Source organism: Pongo abelii, chromosome 12 (assembly GCF_028885655.2).
Source record: "Pongo abelii isolate AG06213 chromosome 12, NHGRI_mPonAbe1-v2.0_pri, whole genome shotgun sequence".
Lineage (NCBI taxonomy): Eukaryota > Metazoa > Chordata > Mammalia > Primates > Hominidae > Pongo > Pongo abelii.
Window position 1 is genome coordinate 106,358,804 of NC_071997.2, and position 25,596 is coordinate 106,384,399.

The window sequence follows — 25,596 nt, forward strand, 5'->3', positions numbered from 1 at the left end:
TAATCAGGACAGACCTAGACCTCCTCCCAGGGGCCCCCCAAGAGCAGAAACCAGGTCTTTTCACACCCTGTTACCTCAATGTTATAGAGCTCCTCCCGAAAGGTTTTCATCACATTCTTCACCTGTTCTTCCATCCGCTCCAGAAGCAGGCAGATGTCATCTGACTGTTTCTTCAAATCCTTCACATACTGGTCATCCTTTGTTTTTAACTCCTAGAAAAGAGCATGTAAAAGGCTGGCCACAAACTGTGTCAGGAGCAGGAGGTGCCAAGCACTCTCTCTAGACCCCTCTCACCAGAATCTGTCAACCTAGGACATGTAACTGTACAAAGAGGGCTGGGCACAGTGGCTCACACCTATAATCTCAGCACTTTGGGAGGCTGAGGCAGGTGCTTCAGCTCAGGAGACCAGCCCGCGTAGTATGGCAAAACTCTATCTCTACAAAAAAATACAAAAATTAGCCAGACGTGGTGGTGCACGCCTGTGGTCCCAGCTACTTGGGAGGCTGAGGTAGGAGGATTGCTTGAGACCAGAAGGTCGAGGCTACAGTGAGCCATGATTGCACCACTGCACGCCAGCCTGGGAGATGGAGCAAGACCCTGTCTCAATAATAATAATAATAATAATAATAATAATAATAAACTGTACAAAGAGAAAGTGGCTTCAGAACAGTCTTAGAAAGCTTGAGATAAAGCACAGTAGATGGAATGGAATGGGCTCTGCTCAGCACAAAGCTCTTAACAAGCCCCCAGGACCAAACCCCTCAATGTTATCACCTGCCGCAAATCTCTCTGCAAGCTCCCAGAAAGCCTAGAGTGTCCCAGCTGAGCAATTAATGTCCAGGTTCCAACATGGGAATGTATCTACTGCAGACTAAGTTGCATTCCTTAACTAAGGACTAAACTCCGGAACAGTATTTGCTGTAAAAATACTACAGTCATGTGCTGCATAACAACATTTCAGTCAATGATGGACCACACATATGACAGTGGTCCCATAGGATTATAATACAGTAGTGTGTTTTGTTTGTTTGTTTGTTTTTTTGAGATGGAGTCTTGCTCTGTCTCCCAGGCTGGAGTGTAGTGGCGCGATCTCGGCTCACTACAAGCTCCACCTCCCAGGTTCATGCCATTCTCCTGCCTCAGCCTCCCAGGTAGCTGGGACTACAGGCGCCCACCACTACGCCTGGCTAATTTTTTGTATTTTTAGTAGAGACGGGGTTTCACCGTGTTAGCCAGGATGGTCTCGATATCCTGACCTTGTGATCCACCTGCCTCGGCCTCCCAAAGTGCTAGGATTACAGGCGTGAGCCACCGCGCCCAGCCATAATACGGTATTTTTACTGTGCCTTTTCTGTTTAGATACACAAATACTTAGCACTGTGTTACAATTGCTTACAGTATTCAGTATAGTAATATTCTGGACAGGTTTGTAGCATAGAAACAATAAGTTATATCATATACCCTAGGTGTGTAGTAGGTTATACCATCTAGGTTTGTGTAAGCACATGTTACGATGTTCTCACAACAATGAAATCACCTAACAATGCATTTCTCAGAATATATCCCCATCATTAAGTGACGCATGACTGTATTTCTATTAGATAGCTAATAATTCTACAATTATGACAAAGCTTTTACTTCTAGTTAAAAGTTTATCCCTTGAAAAGACATCAAAATTGGAAGAGTTAAAATCATCTTTGCTCACAGATGACATGATCTTATATGCAGAAAAACTAAAGATTTCACATACACGAAAACCTGTTAGAACTTAAATTCAGCAAAGTTGCAGGACACAAAATCAAAATTCAAAAATCACACTATTCACAATAGCCAAGAATTGGAATCAACCTAAGTGTCCATCGGCAGATGAATGGATAAAGCAAATGTGGTACATATACACAGCGGAGTACTGTTCAGCTATAAAAGAGAATGAGATCCTGTCATTTACAACAACATAGATGGAATTGAAAGGCATTATGTTAAATGAAACAAGCCAGGCACAAAAATTCAAATTTTGCATGTTTTCACTCGTTTGTGGGAGCTAAAAATTAAGATAATTGAACTCGTGGAGATAGAAAGTAGAATGACAGTTACCAGAGACCGAGAAGGGTAGTGTGGGGGGTCGGGGAGGAATGGGGATGGTTAATAGGTACAAAAATATAGTTAGAATGAATAAGATCTAGTATTTGACAGCACAACAGGGTGACTAAGGTCAGCGAGATTTATTGTACATTTTAAAATAACTAAAAGAGTATAACTGGAATGTTTGTAACACAAAGAAATGATACACGCTTGAAGTGATGGATATCCCATTTACCCCAATGTGATTATCACACACTGTATAGCTGTATCAAAATATCTTACGTACCCCATAAATATATACACCTACCCATAAAATTTTTTAATTTTAAATTTCAAAAAAAAGCTCAGGTGCAGTGGCTCACAACTGTAATCCCAACACTTTGGAAGGTGGAGGTGAGTGGGTAATTTGAGGTCAGGAGTTCGAGACCAGCCTTGGCAACGTGGTGAAACCCCATCTCTACTAAAAACACAAAAATTAGCTGGGCATGGTGACGCGCGCTGTAATCCCAGCTACTTGGGAGGCTGAGGCAGGAGGATCCCTTGAGCCCAGGAGGTGGAGGTTGTAGTGAGCCAAGATCAGTCTACTGCACTCCAGCCTGGGCGACAGAGCGAGACTCTGTCTCAAAAAAATTAAATTAAATGTTTAAAAAATTTTAAATCAGTTGCATTCTTATATGCAAATAATGACCAATCCAAAATGGAAATTAAGAAAATAATCCATTTACTATAGCACCAAAAAGAATGAAATACTTAGGAATAAATGTAACCAAGTAGGCAAAAGCCTTGTACACTGAAAACTGTAAAACATTACTAAAAGAAATCAAAGAAGATACAAACAAATGGAAGATATCCTGTGCTTATGAATTGGATGAGTCAATATTGTTAAAAATGTCCATACTACACAAAGTGATCTATAGATTCAATGCAGTCCTTATCAAAATCCCAACATCATTTTTTGTGGAAATAGGAAAACCATCCTAATATTTGTAAAATTCAGAATCTCAAGGGACTCCAAATTGCCAAAATAGTCTTGAAAAAGAACAAAGTTGGAGGCCCCGCATTCCCTGATTTCAAAACATACTACAGGCTGGGCGCAGTGGCTTATATCTGTAATCCCAGCATTTTGGGAGGCTGAGGTAGGTGGGTCACCTGAGGTCAGGAGTTCGAGACTAGCCTGGCCAACATTGTGAAACTCCATCTCTACTAAAAATGCAAAAATTAGCCAGGCATGGTGGCGCACGCCTGTAGTCTCAGCTTCTCAGGAGGCTGAGGCAGAAGAATTGCTCGAACCCTGGAGACGGAGGTTGCGGTGAGCCGAGATCACACCACTGCACTCCAGACTGGGCAACAGAGCAAGACTCCGTCTCAAAAAAAAAAAAAAAAAAAAACTACAAAGAGCAACAGTAATTAAAGAGTGTTGTACTGATATAAAAATAGATATATAGAACAAGCGAACTAGAGAGCCCAGAAATAAACCCCTACATATATGACCAAATGGCTTTTGACAAGGGTCAAAATGATAAATGAATGATACATAAACCCCTGCATGTATGGTCAAATGACTTTTGACAAGACTATACAGTGGAGAAAGGATAGTTTCTTCAACAAATGATATTGAGAAAACTGGATATTCACAGGCAAAAGAATGAAGTTGGGCCCTTACCTTATACCATATACAAAAATAACTCAAAATTGATTAAAGACCTAAAACTATTAAACTCCTAGAAGAAAATATAGGGGACAAGCTTTCTGCACATTGGATTTAGCCATAATTTCTTGGATATCACACCAAAAGCCCAGACAACAAAATCAAAAATAGACAAATGGGGCTGCACCAAACTCAAAAATGTTTGCATATCAAAAAAAAAATCAAGAATAAGAAGGCAGTGTATGGAATAGGAAATCATAATTGAAAATCGTATATTAGATAAGGGGTTAATGTCCGAAATACATAAAGAACTTCTATAACTCAAAAACAACCCAATTTAAAAATAAGCAAAGGATTTAAATAGACATTTCTCCAAAGATGATATACAAATGGCCAATAAACACATGAAAAGATGTGCAACATCTCTAATCATTAGGGAAATGCAAATCCAAACCATAATGAGATATCACCTCATACCATCAACACAGAAACTTTCAAAAAAACAGGATGTAAGTGTTGGTGAGAATACAGAGAAGTTAGAACCCTTGTGTACTGTTGGTGGGAATGTAAAATGGTGCAATCGTTATAAAAAACAGTATGGAGGTTCCTAAGAAAATTAAAAATAGAATTACCATATGACCCAGCCATCCTACTTTTAAGTGTACATCCAAGTAATTCAAAGAAGAATCTCAAAGAGATACGTGTATACCCATGTTCATAGCAGCATTACTCACAATAGCCAAAATGTGAAATCCAACCCAAATGCTCATTCACAGGAGAATGTATCAAACAAGATGTGGTATACATATGCAATGAAATACTATGCAGCCTTAAAAAGGAAGGCAGTCCTGTCACGTGCTACAAGAAAGTCCATCTATACTAAGCCAAATACGCTAGTCACAAAAGGACAAATGCCGTATGATTTCACTCATAGGAAGTATCTAATAGAGTAGTCAAAATCACAGAAACAGAAAGTAGAAAAGTGATTACCAAGGTCTAGGGGGAAGAGGAAGAGGGAATTGGTGTCTAAGGGGCACAGAGTTTCCATGTTGCAAGATGAAAAAGTTCTTAGAGATCTGTTGCATCTGAATGCTGTATACTTAATATGACTGAACTATACAGATTTTTGGTTTTTGTTTTGAGACAGAGTCTCACTCGTTCTGTCACCCAGGCTGGACTGCAGTGGCGTGATCTCGGCTCACTGCAACCTTTGTCTCCCATGTTAAGGTGACCCTCCTGCCTCAGCCTCCTGAGTAGCTGAGATTACAGGCATGTGCCACCACGCCCGGCTAATTTTTATATTTTTAGTAGAGATGGGGTTTCACCATGTTGGCCAGGCTGGTCTCAAACTTCTGACCTCAAATGATCCATCCGCCTGCCTCGGCCTCCCAAAATGCTGGGATTATAGGCGTGAACCACCTCATCCAGCCCATGAACTATACACTTTAAAATGGTTATGATGGCAAATTTAATGTTATGTGTTTCTTACCATCATAGAAAAAAGTTTATAACATGACTTGTACAGCATTCTAAATAATGAAGTAAAAGGTTTCTGCATTTTTCCATTCAGGAAAAGCAAACCAGTAACCCAGCTAAATCCCAGGCAGATCCCCTGTGGCTGGGCTGGAGGGCCCGGGCCTCTTGCCTGCTGTAACTCGCTGATGAGTTTGTTCTTATCTTCTAAGAGTCCAGCACAATGCAGCTGTTGGGTATTGAGCATTTCCCACAGCTCTTGGGGAATTCTCTTCTGCTTGCCCTCTTCCCACTTTGAGGTGATTTCATCGAATTTGTCCTGGCTGGTCTTAACTTCATTCTCCAGCTTCTCAATCCTGCAAATACAAACATGCCAGCCATGCCAGCCCAGCTCCAGATGCTGCCTTCCAATAGAGCAGGTATGTTCTCTAGAATCTCTAGAATATAAGACCCAGGTACTGGGCACTGCCCAAACACACCCGCCCAAAATCAAACTCAATGCTGAGAAATCTTTTCGTTTAATGCTTGACTATAAGTAACTTAGGCCAAGTAAAGAAAATGACACATAGCAAAAACAGATCAACATTAAGCCTGCATACACACACATACACACGCACGCACACACACACACACACACACACACCAAGATCAATTGGTCACCTGCTTCTGAGTAAGATGATAACACACAACAGTTAAACACTGGGTCTCTGGAGTCACAGAGCTTATGTTCAAGTCCTGACTTGGCTCCTAACTGACTGTCAACCTTTTAGACAAGTTGCATAACCCCCTCAAGCCTCACTTTTCTCTTCTGTAAAATGGCGTGGATAAAAAGTATCTACCTTCAGGTGGCTGGCTGTTGTCAGGATGAAATAAGATGATGCACACAGCACAGGTGCTCAGCGTGGGAGTCACTTAACACATGGTGCTTAAATTATCAATTTTTTATTAGCAACATGACCTCAAGTGTCTGGCTACTCCTCTCCCAAGTTACCAATAAATGACTAGTGGAATGTACAAATATGGAAACTCCACCAGTGAGTGATGGAAAATAGGGAGAGCCTTTCCATAGATTCCAAAGAACCTCCGTGATAGAGCACACCGAGGCTGGGACGAGGTGGCAGGAAGGCAGGAGAGCTGAACTGCGGCTCCTCTTGGAACAGTGGCTAAGATATCTGCCAGAGACTCTCTGCTCCTTGTAACAGACTAATCCTATGACAGCACCTCCAAACAAACCCCCTGAGGAACCGAAGTCACAGCTTAAATATCCTGCAATCCCCTCTCCCTGTCCCATCCCCCACCCACCCCACCTTCCAAGCTAGGACACTTTTTTAATTTAATTGACTTTTTTATTTCAAGAAATGAGAAAGAGCCATCAGGTCATCTTTCCGCAGCACACTGACCTTGTAACCTGCCACCCGGGACCTTCAGCATTCCTCTGTGGCTAGAGGATGGTGCCTAACTCCTTGCATGACCTTCCCCGCCTTTCACAAGCTGACCCTGCTGGGAATCTGCCGACTCCATTCCTGGTACAACCCACACAGGCAGTGGGAAGTTTCAAGAATAAAAGTCACCCATGGTTACTGGTAGAGCTGCTAAAGTTGCTAACAAGGGAACTATTTATGCTGAACAGCTAAAAATATTGTTAAAATCGACCCCTGTATGTATATGATGAGCCAAAATGGTCAAGTGGTTGCTTTTTCTTTCTTTCTTTCTTTTTTTTTAAAAGACAGGGTTTCACTCCCATTGCCTAGGCTGGAGTCCAGTGGCACACTCTTGGCTCACTACAACGTCCACCTCCTGGGCTCAAGTGATCCTCCTGCCTCAGCCTCCTGAGTACTGGGACTACAGGTGTGCACGCGCCACCACACCCAGCTAATTTTTTGTGTTCTTAGTAGAGATGGAGGTTCACCATGTTGGCCAAGCTGGTCTCGAACTCCTGACCTCAAGCGATCCGCCTGCCTCGGCCTCCCAAAGTGCTGGGATCACATGCGTGGGCCACCCCGTGCCTGGCCAAGTGGTTGTTCTTCTAATTGTTTAAGAAATTAATTGAAGAACAATCCAAAGCTTAAATGAGGACCTGCTATCAGTTTACTTCTGTGTGCAAACCAAAGAAGTTTAATTCTTCTAAGCCGCTTATGCCTCCCTGCTGGACAGCCTGAGACCTGGCACATGGGCGTGCAGGGCAGCCTGCCTCCTGAGGACTGGAGCTGAGGACTTGACGCAGGTTCCTGTTATCCCTGTGAACCTCCATCCTTCTAGGCATGGAGCCCTTAATATTCTTTAATAATGCTGCCACCTTTACACATAACACTGAAGTGTTCGTGGTTCTGGTCATTCTCACCAATTGAAACCCAGGACTGCCCAGTTGACCTTCTTAGCCTCTTCTCTTTTCTTCCACTACCAGCACACATCCTTCACTATCATGCCATTCCCAAGCATATCATGTGATCTCACACCTCTGCTCGAGTGTTCCCTCTGCCTAAAATGCCTATCCTTCAACTCCTCAAATTCCTATTCATCCCTCACAGCCCAACTCAATGTCATCTTGCCTGGGAAGTTTTCTGTAATCTCTGCAGATAGAATTAAAGGCCTCCTTCTGTGTGTTACTACAACCCTTTACACATTATCTATTTTACCACGAATTATGGGTGTTTCCATGTGTCTCTTGACTAGACTGTGACTATCACAAACAGAGGCCATTTCACTCCTTTTGTATACACACAGCTTGGCACGTATCAGCAATGTAGTGCTTGAGGAAGGGAGGAAAGAAAACAGAAGAGATAGCCGGGTGCTGTGGCTCACGCCTGTAATTCCAACATTTTGGGAGGCCAAGGCGGGTGGATCACCTGAGGTCAGTAGTTCGAGACCAGCCTGGCCAACATGGTGAAACCCCATCTCTACTAAAAATACAAAATTAGCCTGGTATGGTGGCGCATGCCTGTAATCCCAGCTACTCAGGAGGCTGAGGCAGGAGAATCGCTTGAACCTGGGAGGTGGAGGTTGCAGTGAGCCGAGATCACGTCATTGCACTCCAGCCTGGGCAACAAGAGCGAAACTCTGTCTCAAAAAAAAAAAAAAAGAGAGAGAGAGAAGAGGAGGGAGGGAGGGAGAAGTTATGAGGGCAGGAAGGGAATTGTCTAAGGTGGACAAAGTCACCCTCCAACGATTCGGGAGAACTGCGGGACCCATGGAGATTACCTTCATGTCCACCAGGTGCAGAGTAGCGCAGTCCTTACCTTTGACGCTTTATCTCCTCTTCTTCGACTCTCCTGTGAATCTCTCTGATATCTATAGCCACCTGGATATTTGTCACCAACTCCGTGCCACAGAGCAGAAGTTTAGCCAATTTCTGAAAAGAGAGAGATAAGAATTTACAAAGCTAGAACACTTTGTAAATAATGTATAAAGTCAGAAACATTTTTGCACAACTGTCCGTAGCTCTTCTATCCATTTAAGCAGGAAGCAGCAACTAACTTAAGACTTTTAAGAGTAGCCTCTGTGTAGCAACCCTTTTCTAACAGGACATTTGTGATGTGATTTTACAGCTCACAATTTAAAAGCACTCTGCAGTTCTTGGCCAGGCACAGTGGCTCATGCCTGTAATTCCAGCACTTTGGGAGGCCAAGGTGGCTGGATCATTTGAGGTCAGGAGTTCGAGACCAGCTTGGCCAACATGGTGAAACCCCGCCTCTACTAAAAATTCAAAAATTAGCCAGGCATGGTGGCGGGTGCCTGTAATCCCAGCTACTCAGCAGGCTGAGGCAGGAGAATCATTTGAACCTGGGAGGCAGAAGTTACAGTGAGCCGAGGTCACGCCGCTACACTCCAGCCTGAGCAACAAAGTGAGACCCTATCTCAGAAAAAAAAAAAAAAAGAAGAAGAAGAAAGAAAAGTCCAGTATCCAGTCATAATAGGATGAGGCCTGGGGAAAAGCCACTGCGTTTGGCTAGAAGGGAATCATTAGTATCCTACTGTGGTAAGTTTTTGTCCAATCCTGGGCAAAATAAAAAATAAAAAATAAAGCACTCTGCAGTTCTCAATGTACTTTATTTATTCACTGTAGAGAAGGCACCAGCCAACTTTTATACCAGCAGGTATTATACATTCATCTCAGCCCTTTCCCCAGCAGATCTCCAAGTGACTGACACTGCCGGGAACCTTTCGAAGAACCTCAGTTGGGGAGGTGAGGCAGATAATGACAGTGAGGCAGATAATGACTGTTGTCCTCCCATGTCCATTTCTCCCTCTCCTTTTAGTAACAGAACACTCAAATTTTTGCTGGGATGTGGCTTCCCAAAATGGGTACCTTTCCCAGCCTCCCTTGCACCTAAAATACTATCTGATCAGTGACACAGGAGAAGTGATGTGTGCCATTTCTGAATTGTGCCTTTAAGGGAAAAAGGTGTACCCTCTGCTGCCCCACTTCTGCCCCTTCTCCCAGGCTGGCATGTGGGGCTCAAGTAAATGGTGACGAGCAGATGAAGGCAACTCAAGCAACGGGAGAGGGAGCTGAGGTCCCATCATCAAGCAGACCCCATCCATGTGAGCCCTGGACTACTTACACTCAGAACTGTTGAGACAGAGAAACAAGCTTCTGCCTTGCTGCAGCTAATGATATGTGGAGTCTTCTGTTACATAGATTCTAAGGCAGGAAAAGATTGTAGCTGGCTGCACTGCTGTCTCCTTAATGGGCTCAGGGATTTTGTAATTGGTGCCATCCTTCTAAATCCCTCTTCGTAAATTCCATCTCCAGTATCTTCACTCCTAGCCTTGTTGTGATGTTATTCAAGATGATAAATCCTCTCAACAAAAAGTTCAAGTATCCTTAGGTTATGCCTAAGTTTTTCCAAGTCTTTTTGGAACTTATAAACGCTCCAACTCTCAAATAATTTTTAAACTAGGAACCTATAAAACTTCTACACCAAGGAGTCACAGAAATGACCAGAGACTTCACTTGATCTCACTATTATATGAAAATTTGAAATGTAGTTTCACTGAATACAGAACAGAGCTTTAACCCAGATATCCAGGGCACTCTAGACTTTTTGTTAATGCCTGCAGTTTTATCACTTGTACCAAATGGTTTTATGTGTATAAGGAAGTAATGGCTTTCCTGCAGTTTGGGGTAATTTTCTAGTTTCTACTCAATGTGAACATCAGACACTTCTGTATAAGTACCATGTGCTAACCAATCACTGGAGTTCCAGAAATTTCTGAATCAAGTATTTAAGACTCAAAGTAAACTTAAAAATCCAAATGTCACAGTCACCAACAGACCAACAGACATGCCCCTCACCTTTATGAGATCCAGGGAAAGCGTTTAAATGGAGGTCCACATACCATATGTCTAAATATTTTAAAATTATAGTATCATGTAAAAATTGTTAAATAAAACATTCGGCCGGGCATGGTGGCTCACACCTGTAATCCCAGCACTTTGGGAGGCCAACACGGGCGGATCACCTGAGGCCAGGAGTTCAAGACCAGCCTGAACAACATGGTGAAACCCCGTCTGTACTAAAAATACAAAACTTAGCCAGGCATGGTGGTGCACGCCTATAGTCCCAGCTACTTGGGAGGCTGAGGCAGGGGAATCGCGTGAACCCAGGAGGTGGAGGTTGCAGTGAGCCGAGATCGTGCCACTGTACTCCAGCCTAGGTGACAGAGTGAGACTCTGTCTCAAAACATATATATAATATAATATATGTAATATATAATATTTTATATATAATATATAATATATAATATGCTTTATATATAATACATATTATATATACTATACAATATATTATATATTATGTATATATGTATAAATATATAAATTATACATAATATATAAAAATATAATTTTATATTATATATAAATTATATATAATATATATTTAAAATATATTATATATATATCCTCCTATCACAATACCTTTATGACAATTTAAAAGTCCTAGTTTGAATTCAGACACACCTCAGAGTTCCACTGATAACTGGGTGGCTAAGGAAGAGCCTGCCTCTGGCCGCAGCTCCCAGCCCACCCCCAGCTCTGTCCTGCAGGCATGTGGATTTCCCCAACTGCACATCCAAGCTCCATCTATACCCTGTGGCCATCCGTCAGGCCCAGGGGTTGCATAACATTGGCCTCATCTGCACTGAGCAGGACAGACTCTGGGAAGAGGCACATACAGGTTGAAGGTGGGCTCAAAGTCATTTGGATGGGGAATTTTGGCTCCCATGGGACTCAGTGATCTAGAGGGGACAATGGGGGTTTGAAGAGACATGGAACAAGTCTACTTGAGGGGGTGTATCCGCAGGAAATCCAGAGCAGAACCCAGACCCCCATCATCACCACTTCTATTTAATGAGCTGGAGCATCCAACTAATGCAATAAGGGAAGAAAAAAAAATAGAAGATATAAAATTAGACAGGAAGAAATAAAACTCATTATTTTCAGATGGTATGATTATAGATGTAAAAAAATATCCAAAAGAAGCCACAGGTAACTATTAGAATTAATAAGTGAATTTGGCAAGGTCACCAGATACCAGGTCAATGTATTAAAATCAACTGTACATTTATATACCACCATGAACCATTATAACCTGAACAAAAAGTACAAAACATTGCTGAGCCAAATTAAAGAATACCTCTCATGGATTATAAATTCTATTCAATCAATTGAAATTCCAGCAGGTTTTTTGGTAGAAATTGACAAGCTGATTCTAAAATGTATATGGAAATACAAAGGGTCAAGAATAGCCAAGACAAGGCTGGGCGCAGTGGCTCATGCCTGTAATCCCAGCACTTTGGGAAGCTGAGGCAGGAGGATTACCTGAGGCCAAGAGTTGGAGACCAGCCTGGCCAACATGGTGAAATCCTGTCTCCAGTAAGAATACAAAAATTAGCCAGGTATGGTGGCACATGCCTGTAATCTCAGCTACTCAGAAGGCTGAGGCATGAGAATGACTTGAACCCAGGAGGCGGCGGTTGCAGTGAGCCAAGATTGTGCCACTGCACCCCAGCCTGGATGACAGAACAAGACCGTTTCAGAAGAAAAAAAAAAAAAAGAATAGCCAAGACAATCTGGAAGAACACAGTTAGAGAACTTACCCTACCAGACATCAAGAACTGTCATAAAGCTACAGTAATTAAAACAGTGTGGAATTGGCACAAAGCTGGTGATATAGTTTGGATATAGTTTGGATCTTTTGTCCCTGCCCAAATTTTATGTTGAATTTTAATCCCCAGAGTTGGAGGTGGAGCCTGGTGGGAAATGATTGGATCATGGGGGTGGATTCCTCATAGTTTAGCACCATCTCTTGGTGTTGTTCTCATGATAGTGAATGAGTTCTAGTGAGATCTGGCAGTTGTAAAGTGTGTGGCACCTCCCTGCACTCTCTCTCTCACTCCTGCTCCTGCCATGTGAGATGCCTGCTTCCCCTTTGCCTTCTGCCATGATTGGAAGCTTCCTGAGGCCTCCTCAGAAGCATAAGTCACTATGCTTCTTGTACAGCCTGCAGAACCATGAGCCAGTTAAACCTCCTTATAAATTATCCAGTCTCAAGTATTTCTTTATAGCAATGTGAGAATGAACTAATACAGACAGACATATAGATACCAAAAAAGAGAATGGAGAATGGAGAAACGAACTCACACATACATGGTCACCTGATTCACAACAAAGGTGCACAACAATGCAGTGGGGAAAGGATGATCTTTTCAGTAAATGATGCTGGGTCAACTAAAAATCTACATAGAAAACAATGAACCTGGAACCCTACCCTTACACGACAGACAGAAATCAATTCCAGATAGGTCATAGGCCAAAATGTAAATGACACAATTATAAAGCTTCTAGAAGAAACGATAGAAGACTATCTTCATAAATATGAAGTAGACAAAGGTTAAACAGGACACAAAAATAATGACCACCAAAAACATGGTTAAGGCCAGGCACGGTGGCTCACGCCTGTAATCCCAGAACTTTGGGAGGCTGAGGCAGGCAGATCACTGGGTCAAAAGATTGAGACCATCCTGGTCAACATGGTGAAACCCCCATCTCTCCTAAAAATACAAAAATTAGATGGACATGGTGGTGCACGCCTGTAGTCCCAGCTACTCGGGAGGCTGAGGCAGAAGAATAGCTTGAACCCAGGAGGCAGAAGTTGCAGTGAGCAGAGATTGCACCACTGCACTCCAGCCTGGCGACAAAGCAAGACTCCGTCTCAAAAAACTAAAAAAAATGACAAATTGCAGGGTCAAGGGTGGTGCCCAGCCTGCCCAGATCTTAGTTCAGAACTAATAATCAATACCTTAATCTTGAGAAAGGGAGCATCTTTTGTGTACATTTCTCCTTGATGCCAAGGCTCTTCACTACTTGAGTCCTAAGTGAAAGGAACCTTCAAAACCTGCTAATGAAAACAATATTATCTCTTTGATTTTATACCTAACTAAGGAGTGCTTGGGGTGAACTGTATATCAGCATTTTAAAAAATCTAATATCCTTTTGTCCTACACAGAAATGCTCAGAGATCACTGACTTTTTTTTTTTTTTTTTGAAAGAGAAAGAGTCTCCCTCTGTCGCCCAGGCTAGAGTGCAGTGGCCTGATCTCGGATCACTGCAACCTCCACCTTGCGGGTTCAAGGAATCCTCCTGCCTCAGCCTCCTAAGTAGGGGGGACCCCAGGCGTGTGCCACCAGGTCCAGCCAACTTTTGTATTTTTAGTAGAGACGAGGTTTCACCATGTTGGCCAGGCTGGTCTTGAACTCCTGACCTCAGGTGATCCGCCCACCTCGGCCTCCCAAAGTCCTGGGATTATAGATGTGAGCCACCGCGCCCGGCTGAGCTCACTGACTTTTAAATGAAGAGAACGAAGTACAAAAAAAGTGACATGAATCATCTACTCTGCAGTAGGTAAAAGATCAGGAACAAAAACCCACATCAGTCCAATATCTTTTCCACAGTAAGATATCTTATCCCTAACACAGTACGAGATATTCAGTGATCTCTGTACACCTCTATGCTCTATAATCATATTCAGCAACGTGAATATTTTTTCTCACCAGAAATGATTTCTCCTCTGCTATTAAAAGTCCCACCTATATTTCTACGACAACTCAAATCCCGCTTTCTCCATCGAACTTTCCCTGACCAGGCCAGCTTGGTGAGCTCCTCTCCATATCTGAGTTCACACAGTATCACCACTTTTGCCTTTTACTTAACATTGATTAAATGCAGCATTTTGCCAGTTCTGGTCTGCTGTTTTGAGCTGCTGTTTATCCCTCAGCATCCCAGGAGCTGTTTCGTCGCCATGGAGGGTAATCAATGATTTTCTTTTTTGTGTCTACTGAGTACAAGCTACGCGCTACCCCACGGCTACAAAAAGAGGCTCTCATTCTCATAGTACACACAGTTTCACTGGGACACTGTAGGCACACACATCTGAAAAGTCATATGCAGCAGAAAACTATCTAAAATGAAAAGAATAGCACAGACAGGAAGTATTCAATGTGTGGAGAAAGGGAGCTCAGGCTGGGCTGAGGAAGAATCCAAGGAGGATTTGGGTCTTGAGAGGATTGTTGAAAATGGGAAAGTGGCCAGATGAGAGGAGAGAAGAAGAGAATGGAGGGGGCCTGGCATTCCAGATGATCAAAGGCACAGAGCAGAAATGAACAAAACTCCACTGGAGGGGAGTGAGTGGATCCGCCTCACCAAAGTGGAAGGCCCAAATTAGGTAACAAACAGGAGATATGTTTGGAAAGTGAAGATGGGAACAGACTATCAAGGGCCTTGAGTGCCCAGGCTAGAACATCTGGACTTGATCCTATGAAGAGTGAATACCATTAAAAGTGCATGAGCGAGAAGAGACAGCCTAAATATAAGAAACTGTCATCTGAAAGCTCACTCCTAGAGAGCTCTCAAATGGGAAAGATTCTATTCAGTTTTGCCTAGAGACAGCAACATGGACCACATGATTTCTTCCAGTCTAAATGTGAAAACCATGATGTCACACCCAGCTCACTGGTCTTCCAGAGCCCACCTGCCAACCAGTTCATACCAATCGGCTTTCTTCTTTCTGTTTGTAGCTCTTGCTTTGATCCTCCTCACTCTCCTTCTTCCCATCTAAATATTCTCCAAGTGCTTCCCTGTGATGGAAAAAAGCAGAGAAAATGAAGCTATTTCTAGTATTTAAATTCTATATTTAAAGGCTTTGGCCTGGCACAGTGGCTCATGCCTGTAATCCCAACACTTTGGGAGACCAAGACAGGAGGATTGCTTAAGGCCAGGAGTTCAAGATCAGCATGACCAACATAGCAAGACCCCCATCTCTATTTATGTAAAACAATACTACTACTACTACTACTAATAATAATAATAATGGTTCCATTGTACTTCATATATAAATATATATTCCATATGGATTAAAATTTAAATATTGGCCAGGCACAGTGGCTCACACCTGTAATCCCAGCGCTTTGGGAGGCCAAGGCAGGAGGACTGCTTTAAATCAGGAGTTTGAGACCAGCCTGGGCAACATAGAGAGACACTACCTCTATCATTTAAAAAACTTAAATATTAAAAAAACTACAATCATAAAAACACTAGAAGTAAATACAGGAGAATATCTATATAATCTTAGCATAGAAAACCCATCTTTGAATAAGACCAAAGTCAGAAAATAAAAAGATTAAAAGATTTTACTTTCTAAAATTTAGAAGTTTTATCCTTGAAAGTCAAGGGATAAACTGATAAAAGATATTTGACAAAATTTTACTATCCATAAAATAGGAAGGGCTCCTTCAAATCAATACACAAAAGACAAAATACCAAAGAGAAAAACTGGCAGAGGATATGAACAGGCAGTTTCCCAAAGAAATACAAATGGCAAATAGGCATTTGAAAATATGGTCAGCTTCACATATAATCAGAGAAATCAAAACCCTGTGAGGTGTCATTACTCTATTATCTGACTAAAAAAGATTTTAAGGGTTGACAATATCAGGTGGGAGCCCAGCTTTCCACACTCCATGGGTGGGAATGTAAAATGTAACAACCTGTCTAAAAGGCAATTTGGCAAGATTTGTCAAAAGCTTAAATGTGCCTCCCCTCTGACCCAACAATCCTATATTTAGGAATTTTTTACAGAAAGCCTTTACAAGTACATAAATAAATATGCACAAGAAAGATGATTGTAGCACTGACAATACTCGTAAGACCATGGAAACATTCTACATACATATTAATAGCTGACTAATTAAGAGGAAACAATATTTCAAAAATACTTTGTAGCCTACAGAAAGAATGATGTAATACCTAGCAGCAGGGAAAGATGTCCACAGCAGTTAAGTAAACGCAGCCAGTTTTAGAAAAATATGTAGACTGTAATACAAATTTTCTTTTTAAAACAGACTTGGCTGGGCGCAGTGGCTCACTCCTGTAATCCCAGCACTTTGGGAGGCCGAGGCGGGCGGATTGCGAAGTCAGGAGATCGAGACCATCCTGGCTAACATGGTGAAACCCCGTCTCTACTAAAAATACAAAAAATTAGCCAGGCGTGGTGGCGGGCGCCTGTAGTCTCAGCTACTCGGGAGGCTGAGGCAGGAGAATGGCGTGAACCCGGGATGCGGAGCTTGCAGTGAGCCGAGCCGAGATAGCGCCACTGCACTCCAGCCTGGGCGGGAGAGCGAGACTCCGTCTCAAAAAAACAAAAAACAAAAAACAAAAAACAGGCTTATATGTGCACAGGACATTTTCTGGAAGTATATATGACAAACGGATAACAGCAATTACTTAAAGAACAGGAATTAAATTACTGAGAAGTTCTATTTTCTACATTTTTGTATTGCATGAATTTTCTAAATAGTGCATGTGTGTGTGCTTGTGTGTGTGTGAATCAGAAAATGAGACTAAAGGGGCGGTGGCGACATAAGGTTCCAGATTATGGACTTCTTCAGAGGAGGCATGGGGGAGTTACCTCACCAACCCCCACACCACTTACATCATCGAGACCCTGCCCTCTCCTCTGGCACACAGTGGCCATAAGGGCAACCAGTACTGACTTAGGAAAAATGAAACCTCAACATGACACAGCAGGTTTGTTTTTTTGTTTGGTTTCGTTTCGTTTTTTGAGACGGAGTTTCGCTCTTGTTGCCCAGGCTGGAGTGCAATGGCGCGATCTCGGCTCACTGCAACCTCCGCCTCCTGGGTTCCAGCAATTCTCCTGCCTCAGCCTAGCAGATCTCTTTATCTCATTCTTTCTCGACTTTTTCTAACTCTGACTTCCATCTCTACTCCCTTTGTTCAAAGTCCAGGACAATCCTATCTAGTGTAACACTATTTTGGAGATACAGAATTTAGTTACCATCCTCCACTCCCAAACTAACCAAAACCCCTTGTTTTTTTCTTGTCATTTCATTGGCTTCCCTATTCTTATTGAACATGCTCTTTGTTTTCTTACCAAGTAAACTAATTGTTCCATTTTACTCAGGTCTTCAGCTATTGCCAGGCTTATCATGTTCCCATCACCACTCAAAAAATTCCCTTGACTTTCTACTTTGACCACCAATTAATGACCAACTCTATTTAAATAATCCCTTCCAAGTGCTTTCTGGATCAAAGATCAGTGCTTCAGAAACAAAAACAAAACAAAACAAAACAAAACAAAAACTATGCAGTCCAGATATGCCATAATTTTATTTTATTTTTTAAGACAGAGCCTTGTTCTGTCCCCAGGCTGCAGTGCAGTGGAGCCATCTCGGCTCACTGCAACCTTCGCCGCCCAGGTTCAAGCAATTCTGCTGACTCAGTCTCCCGAGTAGCCGGGACAACAAACACGCACCACCACGCCCGGCTAACTTCTGTATTTCTAGTAAAGATGGGGTTTCACCATGTTGGCCAGACTGCAGATATGCTATAAATTCTTATTAACTACTTTTAACTTAAATCTCATCACTGCCTTTTATGCATCATTTTTTACTGCTTAGCACTGTACTGTCCAATATGGTAGCCAATAACCACATGTGGCTATAAAGCAGTCGAAATGTGCCTGGTGCCAATTGAAATGCGCTATGAGTGTAAAATACACTCTAGATGGATTTTGAAGACTTTGAACAAAAAATATTTGCAATATATCTCATCAGTATGATTTACACTGATTACATATTAAAATAATACTTTTATATATTGGGTTAAATAAATTATTAATTTCACCTGTTCTGTTTTTACCACTTTCAATGTGGCTACTAGAAAACTTGAAATGACATATGTGGCTGATACTGTATTTCTGTTGTTCAGCAATGTAGAACTAGTATGTTCTCCAAAGGAACTGTTTCAGACTTCTGTCTATTCAGATTTGAGCTCCCTCCCTCCTGGGGGCTGAGTCCTCTTTTGGGAAACTGTTTCCTCACCACTGCCCCATGTTTGTGGTCTAAATGGGAGCTGCCATCTTGAATACTCTACTTCCTGACCAATTCTCAGGATTTAAAAAAATTGGAACTTGGTTGATTGTCTACCTGGGTTTAGAGTTCTAGGTTGGAAATAACTTTCCTTCACTGCTTCCTTCCAGTGTTGCTAACTGAGAAACCTGAAGTCATTCTGTCTTTGCGCCTTTCTTTGTATGTGACCTTGTTTTTGTTTTTTATATGTGACCATGTTTTTTTTGTTTTGTTTTGTTTTGTTTCACTCTGGAAGCTCGTAGGCCCTTTCTCTTTATTCTCAGTGTTCTGAACTTTCTCAATGGTGTGCCTTAGGGTGGGTCTATTTTCATCCATTGTGCTAGACATTTCAATCAGGAACCTCATGATCTTCAGGTCTGAGACATGTTCTTGAATTCTTTCCATGATAGTATGCTCCCTGCTCCATTCTTTCTGGATCTAGAAAAGTGATATCTTCTAATTTAAAAAAAATATTTTTCTCTGGCTGGGAGCAGTGGCTCATGCCTGTAATCCCAGCAATTTGGGAGGCCGAGGTGGGTGGATCACCTGAGGTAAAGAGTTCGACACCAGCCTGGCCAACATGGTGAAACCCTGTCTCTACTAAAAATACAAAAATTAGCTGGGCGTGGTGGCAGGTGTCTGTAATCCCAGCTATTTGGGAGGCCGAGGCAAGAGAATTGCTTGAACCCAGGAGGCAGAGGTTGCCAAGATCATGCCATTGCACTCCAGCCTGGGCAACAAGAGTGAAACTCCGTATCAAAAATAATAATAATAATAATAATAACATTTTCTCTATAAGTTTCTACCTTTTTTCTCTGTGCTCCATTTTCTAGGGGATTTCATCGTCTTTATTTTCCAACCCTTCTAATGTTTTCTATTTCTATAATATTTTTTATTTCTGAGAGCTCTATTTTTTTTCTCTGAACACTCCTTTGAGTAGCATTCTATTCTTGTTTTGTGGTTGCCATATCATCTCTTTTTTCTTTGAGGATCTTTTTTTTCCCTCTTTTTCCCTCAAAGACTTCAAAACTATCTCTGAGGATCTGAATGATCATCTTTTTGTGGTATTCTTGTTTTTTTCTCCCCACGTAGTCTTAATGTCCTCTTAGGTGATTTTTTCTCTTTGTTAATTTCATATCTACCATTCATGTTAAAGACTTTCCTCAGATGCATAGAAATCCTCAGTTACTGACTCATGAACTAAAGACATGACAAGAACTCATGACAAGAACTAAAAAGCCTATGAAAAAATTAAAACATTGGTTAAAATAAATAAACACTGTTTTACGTGGAAAAAAATCAAGCTAATGATAAAAAAAAAACTCTTATGAAGTAGCTTTTAAAACTGTTTTCACTTATATCATGTAATTTTAAAACTTTGGGTTCCATTATTCTAGTTGTTGCTGAATGTGTCTATTGCTTTTATTTTCAAAATGTTCTCCAAATTCTTGCCTATCTTGTCTGAGATGTACCAAAGACCTAAAGCTACAAGTATAATGGTAACTTCCATGACAACTTGAGAAAAGGATACTAATACTACCAATTTTACATGTCACCATCTTCACAGTAGCTACCTAGTTGTTGTTAAAGAAAGAGCTGCCTTAAAAAAAAAACTACGTAAAGGATGGTTTGTTTTGGTTATGTGTACATAAAGACACCTGATTATACAGAATCCAAGAATTTAGAGAAAATAAGGACAAATTAGTATCATTTCAATCTAAGTCCCTAGCCATTTGGAAGCTTGTAATATGGTGTCAGGATAAAGCAGAAAAAGTAAATTTTAATAGTGTGACAAATAAAAATTTAAACATTAAAAACAAGCTGATGGGACTCGGCACAGTGGCTCATGCCTATAATCCCAGCACTATGGGAGGCCAAGGCAGGAGGACCACTTGACCCAGGAGTTTAAGACTAGCCTGGGCAACATAGCAAGACCCCATCTCTAAAAAAAAAAAAAAAAAATTAGCCAGGCACGGTGGCCTGCACCTGTAATGCCAGACACTCAGGAGGCTGAGGCAGGAGGATTGCTTGAGCCCAGGATTCAAGGTTATAGTAAGCTATGATCAAACCACTGCACTCCAGCCTGGGCAATGGAGTGAGACTCTGTTGCTTAAAAACTAAATAAATAAATAATAAAAATAAAATTTTTTTAAAGCTGATGGGAGCTGTGAGCATAAGGGTGTGCCTTAACAACTGTGCATGTCAGTGTGGGCTGATTTAATTGGGTTGCTTTGTGAGCACACCTGATGTTAGTGTCTTTATTATTTTTATTTTATTTTATTTTATTTTTGAGACAGAGTCTCCCTCTGTCGCCCAGGCTGGAGTGCGGTGGCACGATCTCAGCTCACTGCAACCTCTGCCTCCCTGGTTCAAGCAATTCTCGTGCCTCAGCCTCCCAAGTAGGTGGGATTACAGGCATGCACCACCACGCTGCTAATTTTCATATTTTTAGTAGAGACGGGGTTTTACCATGTCGGCCAGGCTGGTCTCAAACTGCAGACCTCAGGTTATCCACCCCTCTTGGCCTCCCAAAATGCTGGATTACAGGCGTGAGCCACTGTGCCCAGACCGACATTAGTGTCTTTAAATCCTTCTTCTGGGGCTGGTCGGATTCCACAGGGAAACTTCTCCAGCCTCCTGCCTGGAATATGAAGGCCGAAGTGCCAGCATTCCAGGAACTGGTGAGAGGAGAGCTGGAAGGTCCTGGCATCCAGTGTGCATAGTTTCCCTGAATCCCCTTATTTTCCATGAAGTATCCTTGCCTCGCCTCTGTCTAGCATCCCCCAAGCCCTAGATCCTCCGCTTGACTTTCTCCAAATCTCTAATCTTCTGTGCAAAGAGAGAGAAAGGTTCTAGGCATCTACCTATTAATTTTCCAATTGGTTGTCCTTATTTTGGTTCCCTTTGTCACCTCCACTTCCAGATGTCAACTGAAAAAGAGTCAGAATCCACAAAATCAAAAGAGAACTTTATTTCTAAAGGACACAACCTGCAGGCAGGAAGCAAGCTTTCAACTGAGACTGAGAAGCAAGCTTTGAAGGGGAGAAAATAAGGCAGATATTTCTGCTATGTGGGGAGGTAGGAAATGCATATTCTACAGGATATAGGAGAAGGCTGTGAATATTTATGGAGAAAACTCATTACGTATGTGCATTAGGCTTACATGTGCACAGAACATACAACAATATGCTACTCATGTTCACTTTGGGGTGGAGATTTAACATTTAAATGTACTACAATTAGGTCGTAAATGCAAAAAGGTGATGCTTAGGGCACACGTCCAGGATCTGTGCAGTCTCAGGGAACTGGTCCAAACTGGCCTGAAGTTGGCAGTCGTCCAGGAAGAGGTCTTTGTGGTCCAGGTTTGTTGTCAGGTTGGAATCATAAACATGAGGAGAGGGTGCTGGGCAGTCGAATGAAGTAAGCCAAGGAGTCTTCTGGCCTTTTGTCGTCTTCAGGTCAGCCTTTGATAAGACCTCATAATAGTTAGTAAAGGGACGGGGGTAGCAGGAAGTGGACATGTCCAGTCTCTGTCCTGTCACAGCTAAGGGCTTAGAACTTTGAGGTCTCTTGGCCGCAGAGGTCCTGTCACTCCATTGAAAGGGCCATAGGACTTTTTAAATCCTCACTGATGATATGCCATCAATCTCCTAGTCTTTGGGGATTTAGTGCAGAGTAAATCAAGGGGATTCTCAGCTTTCTTCACTATCAACTTATTTTTCCATCTTCTTGAATCTGCTAACCCATTTACCATCTATCTTGTGCTTCCCAGCTTCCACAATTTCATTGCTGTTGAGTCCTCCTGATCTTGACTGTGTGGATTTGCATCTTTTTTACCTGTTAAATGTCATTTTAATGGAGTTTAGATAGAGATCTAAGGTAGATGTATGTGTTCCATCTCGCATCTTTACCCAGAAGTGACATCTCCCGGCTGGGTGTGGTGGCTCACACCTATAATCCCAGCATTTTTCCAGGCCAAGGTGGCAGGATCACTTGAGCTCCGGAGTTCAAGACCAGTCTGGGCAACATGGTGAAACCCCATCTCTACCAAAAATACAAAAAATTAGTGGGGTATGGTGGTGCGCACCTGTAGTCCCAGCTACTCGGGAGGCTGGGGTTGGGGGGATCACTTGAGTCTAGTAGGTGGAAGTTGCAGTGAGCCAAGGTCACACCACTGCATTCCAACCTGGGTGACAGAGTGAGACCCTGTCTCAAAAAAAAAAAAAAAAAAAAAAGGAAAGTGACATCTCCTAGAAATGTCAAACCTAAACTAAGACACCAGAGATTGGGAGTATCAGGGGCATTAGCACATTATTCCTATTCTTTTTTTTTTTTTTTTTTTTTTTTTGAGGAGTCTTGCTCTGTCATCCAGGCTGGAGTACAGTGGTGTGATCTTGGCTCACTGTAACCTCCACCTCCCGGTGTTCAAGCAATTCTTGTGCCTCAGTCTCCTGAGTAGCTGGGATTACAGGAGTGTGCCACCACACCAGGCTAATTTTTTGTCTTTTTAGTAGAGACGGGGGTTTCACTATGTTGGCCAGGCTGGTCTCGAACTCGTGGCCTCAAGTGATCCACCCACCTCAGCCTCCCAAACTGCTGGGATTATAGGCGTGAGCCACCACACCTGGCTGTATTCTTTATATGACATTTGATTCTGTTAACTTTCACCTTAACATTACACCTCATGACATAAGAAGGCCCAGGCAGCAACAGCAGTGGATATCACAGGCAACCGAGGGGTGCACTGCCTATAGGTAATGTAAAAACAATACAACTGCTTTTTATTATCACATGTGCCAGCAATTCGAAACAATGTCAGTGATAAAATATTCCTTTCTAAAAAGCTCTTGTCAATCTAAGTTCTGATCCATTGCTGCAATTACTGTTGGTTATTAATAATAAATACACAAGCTTCAATATAGCATATTTTAATCTCTTTTCCTTTAATTAACAGAGAAGTTAATTCAGGGAACTTCCAGGCTCACACAGACTCAGCTGCATGCATTTGTTTTGAGAGCACATTGAAATGGTACAGAATGGTCCCAGCTTACTTAGGCACAATGCACGGCCCCAACCACTAATAAAGAATAGAGGCCGGGCGCGGTGGCTCACGCCTGTAATCCCAGCACTTTGGGAGGCAGAGGCAGGTGGATTGCCTGAGGCCAGGAGTTCGAGACTAGCCTAGCCAACATGGTGAAACCCCATCTCTCCTAAAAATAAAAAATTAGCTGGGTGTGGTGGCAGCTGCCTGTAATCCCAGCTACTCGGGAGGCTGAGCCAGGAGAATCGCTTGAACCTGGGAGGTGGAGATTGCAGTGAGCCAAGACTGCACCACTGCATTCCTGCCTGCATAGACAGAGTGAGACTCAGCCTCAAAAAAAAAAAAAAAAAAAGATATAGCCTTAAAAAAAAAAAAAACAAGACCACCATACCATTATCATAGCCAAAAAATTCCTTAATATAATTGAATGCCCAGTCCAACTCTTTACATAGCCAGCTCTTTCTCACCCTCACTGACCACCTACCTTCAGGTGCCACATCTATTATTCTTCATATTTGCTCATTGCTTGTTTCCGTTAGGATTCTTTTCAAAATGTATAATTATGTTATTTGTTTACTTGTTTAGTTGCACTTTATCTTTTCCCATCTCCCTCATTAGAATATAAGCTTCCTGAGAACAGAGATTATATTTGCCTTGTTTATCATAGAATCCCCAGCACAACTGCCAAGGTCAGAGTAGCAGACAAGGGCTTGACCCACAGAGAGTTTTAAAGATGGCTTACAAAATATGGCATCATTTGGTGCAAAACAAAAAGGCAGCCAACAAGAATACAACTCATGTGCTCACCAACGAAAGCGGCAAAGGATAAATTGGCTAAGGGTGCACGCTGGTAAAGATTCACGCTCCCTTGCCCAATTCCTGAACCTAAGCCAGTGTTCAGACCCAGAATCTATTGACTGAAGAGGCAGCAGGGTCCCCACAAGGAAGGATCTGGAACACAACGGCAAATATATACTGTAATGATTCCCCCAATTCTTCCCCAAAGGGGCCTAGGGTCATCTACTCAGGAGGGCTATACAATAAGGAAAGAGGATACCCAGAAATGTTTAGGATTAGAACAGGGTCTGAGTTACCATTGATGCCCAGAGACCCAAAGCATGCTCCCACCCACTTAGAGTGAGGACATAGGGGAGGCAAAGTCCTACTTACAGAAGGTCTGCCAGGTCTGTGGACTCAGCCAGCAATCATGTCTCTAATGGCCAAAAGTATAATTGGGACCTACATACTTAGAAGTTTGAAAAACTCCACTCCTTGGCCTATGAATAGAGCTACCATAGTGGGGAAGGCCAAAAGGACATCTCTGAAACTGCACCTCAGTACACAAAAAACAATATTGCCGCCCAGGGGCATTGGTGGGGATTAGTGCCACCCTGAAGTATCTCAACGATGCAGGAATGGTGATCCCTATTGAATCTCCTTTTAATTCACGGGTCTGGCACCTGCAGAAACTGGATCCTAGAAAGTGACTGCCAACTACCGGAAGCTCCACAGGTAGCACTCCTGAACACAACATCTATGCAAGTGTGGTAAGCTTCACTAGAGAAAATTTGTACAGCCTCAGGCACAGTATGTGTGGCTACTGATCGGGCCAAATGCATGCTTTTCTACCTCAATCAGGAAAAACAATCAGGAAGTTCACATTTACATGGAACAGACAATGATATATACTCACAAGTCCGTCACACTCACAGGACCATGGTAATTCTCCTGATCTCTGTCATAATATATTCTGAATATATCAGGGACATCTGGATATCCCAGAGAACATCACAATGATCCATTACTTCAGCACTGGCAAACTATGGCCTGTGGGACAGATCCAGTCCACCACCTGTTTTTGTATGGCTTCCAGGCAAATAATGATTTTTACAATTTTTTTTTTTTTTTTTTTGAGACACAGTCTCG

At 42.2% G+C, this 25,596-nt stretch overlaps 1 protein-coding gene across 2 annotated transcripts in view; it reads right to left on the bottom strand.

Moving 5' to 3' along the window:
- DRC1 (dynein regulatory complex subunit 1) overlaps window positions 1-25,596 on the bottom strand; it is a 54,994-nt gene that overhangs the window by 26,850 nt on the left and 2,548 nt on the right. The window contains exons 2-5 of one of the 2 annotated variants that reach the window (XM_024242496.2): window positions 15,254-15,341; window positions 8,441-8,553; window positions 5,377-5,560; window positions 75-212 (exon numbers count right to left, since the gene is read on the bottom strand). In XM_024242496.2, the coding sequence (XP_024098264.2) occupies window positions 75-212; window positions 5,377-5,560; window positions 8,441-8,553; window positions 15,254-15,341 (523 nt within the window). The remainder of the gene's footprint in view (window positions 1-74; window positions 213-5,376; window positions 5,561-8,440; window positions 8,554-15,253; window positions 15,342-25,596) is intronic. The other variant, XM_054547739.2, reaches the window with a different exon arrangement.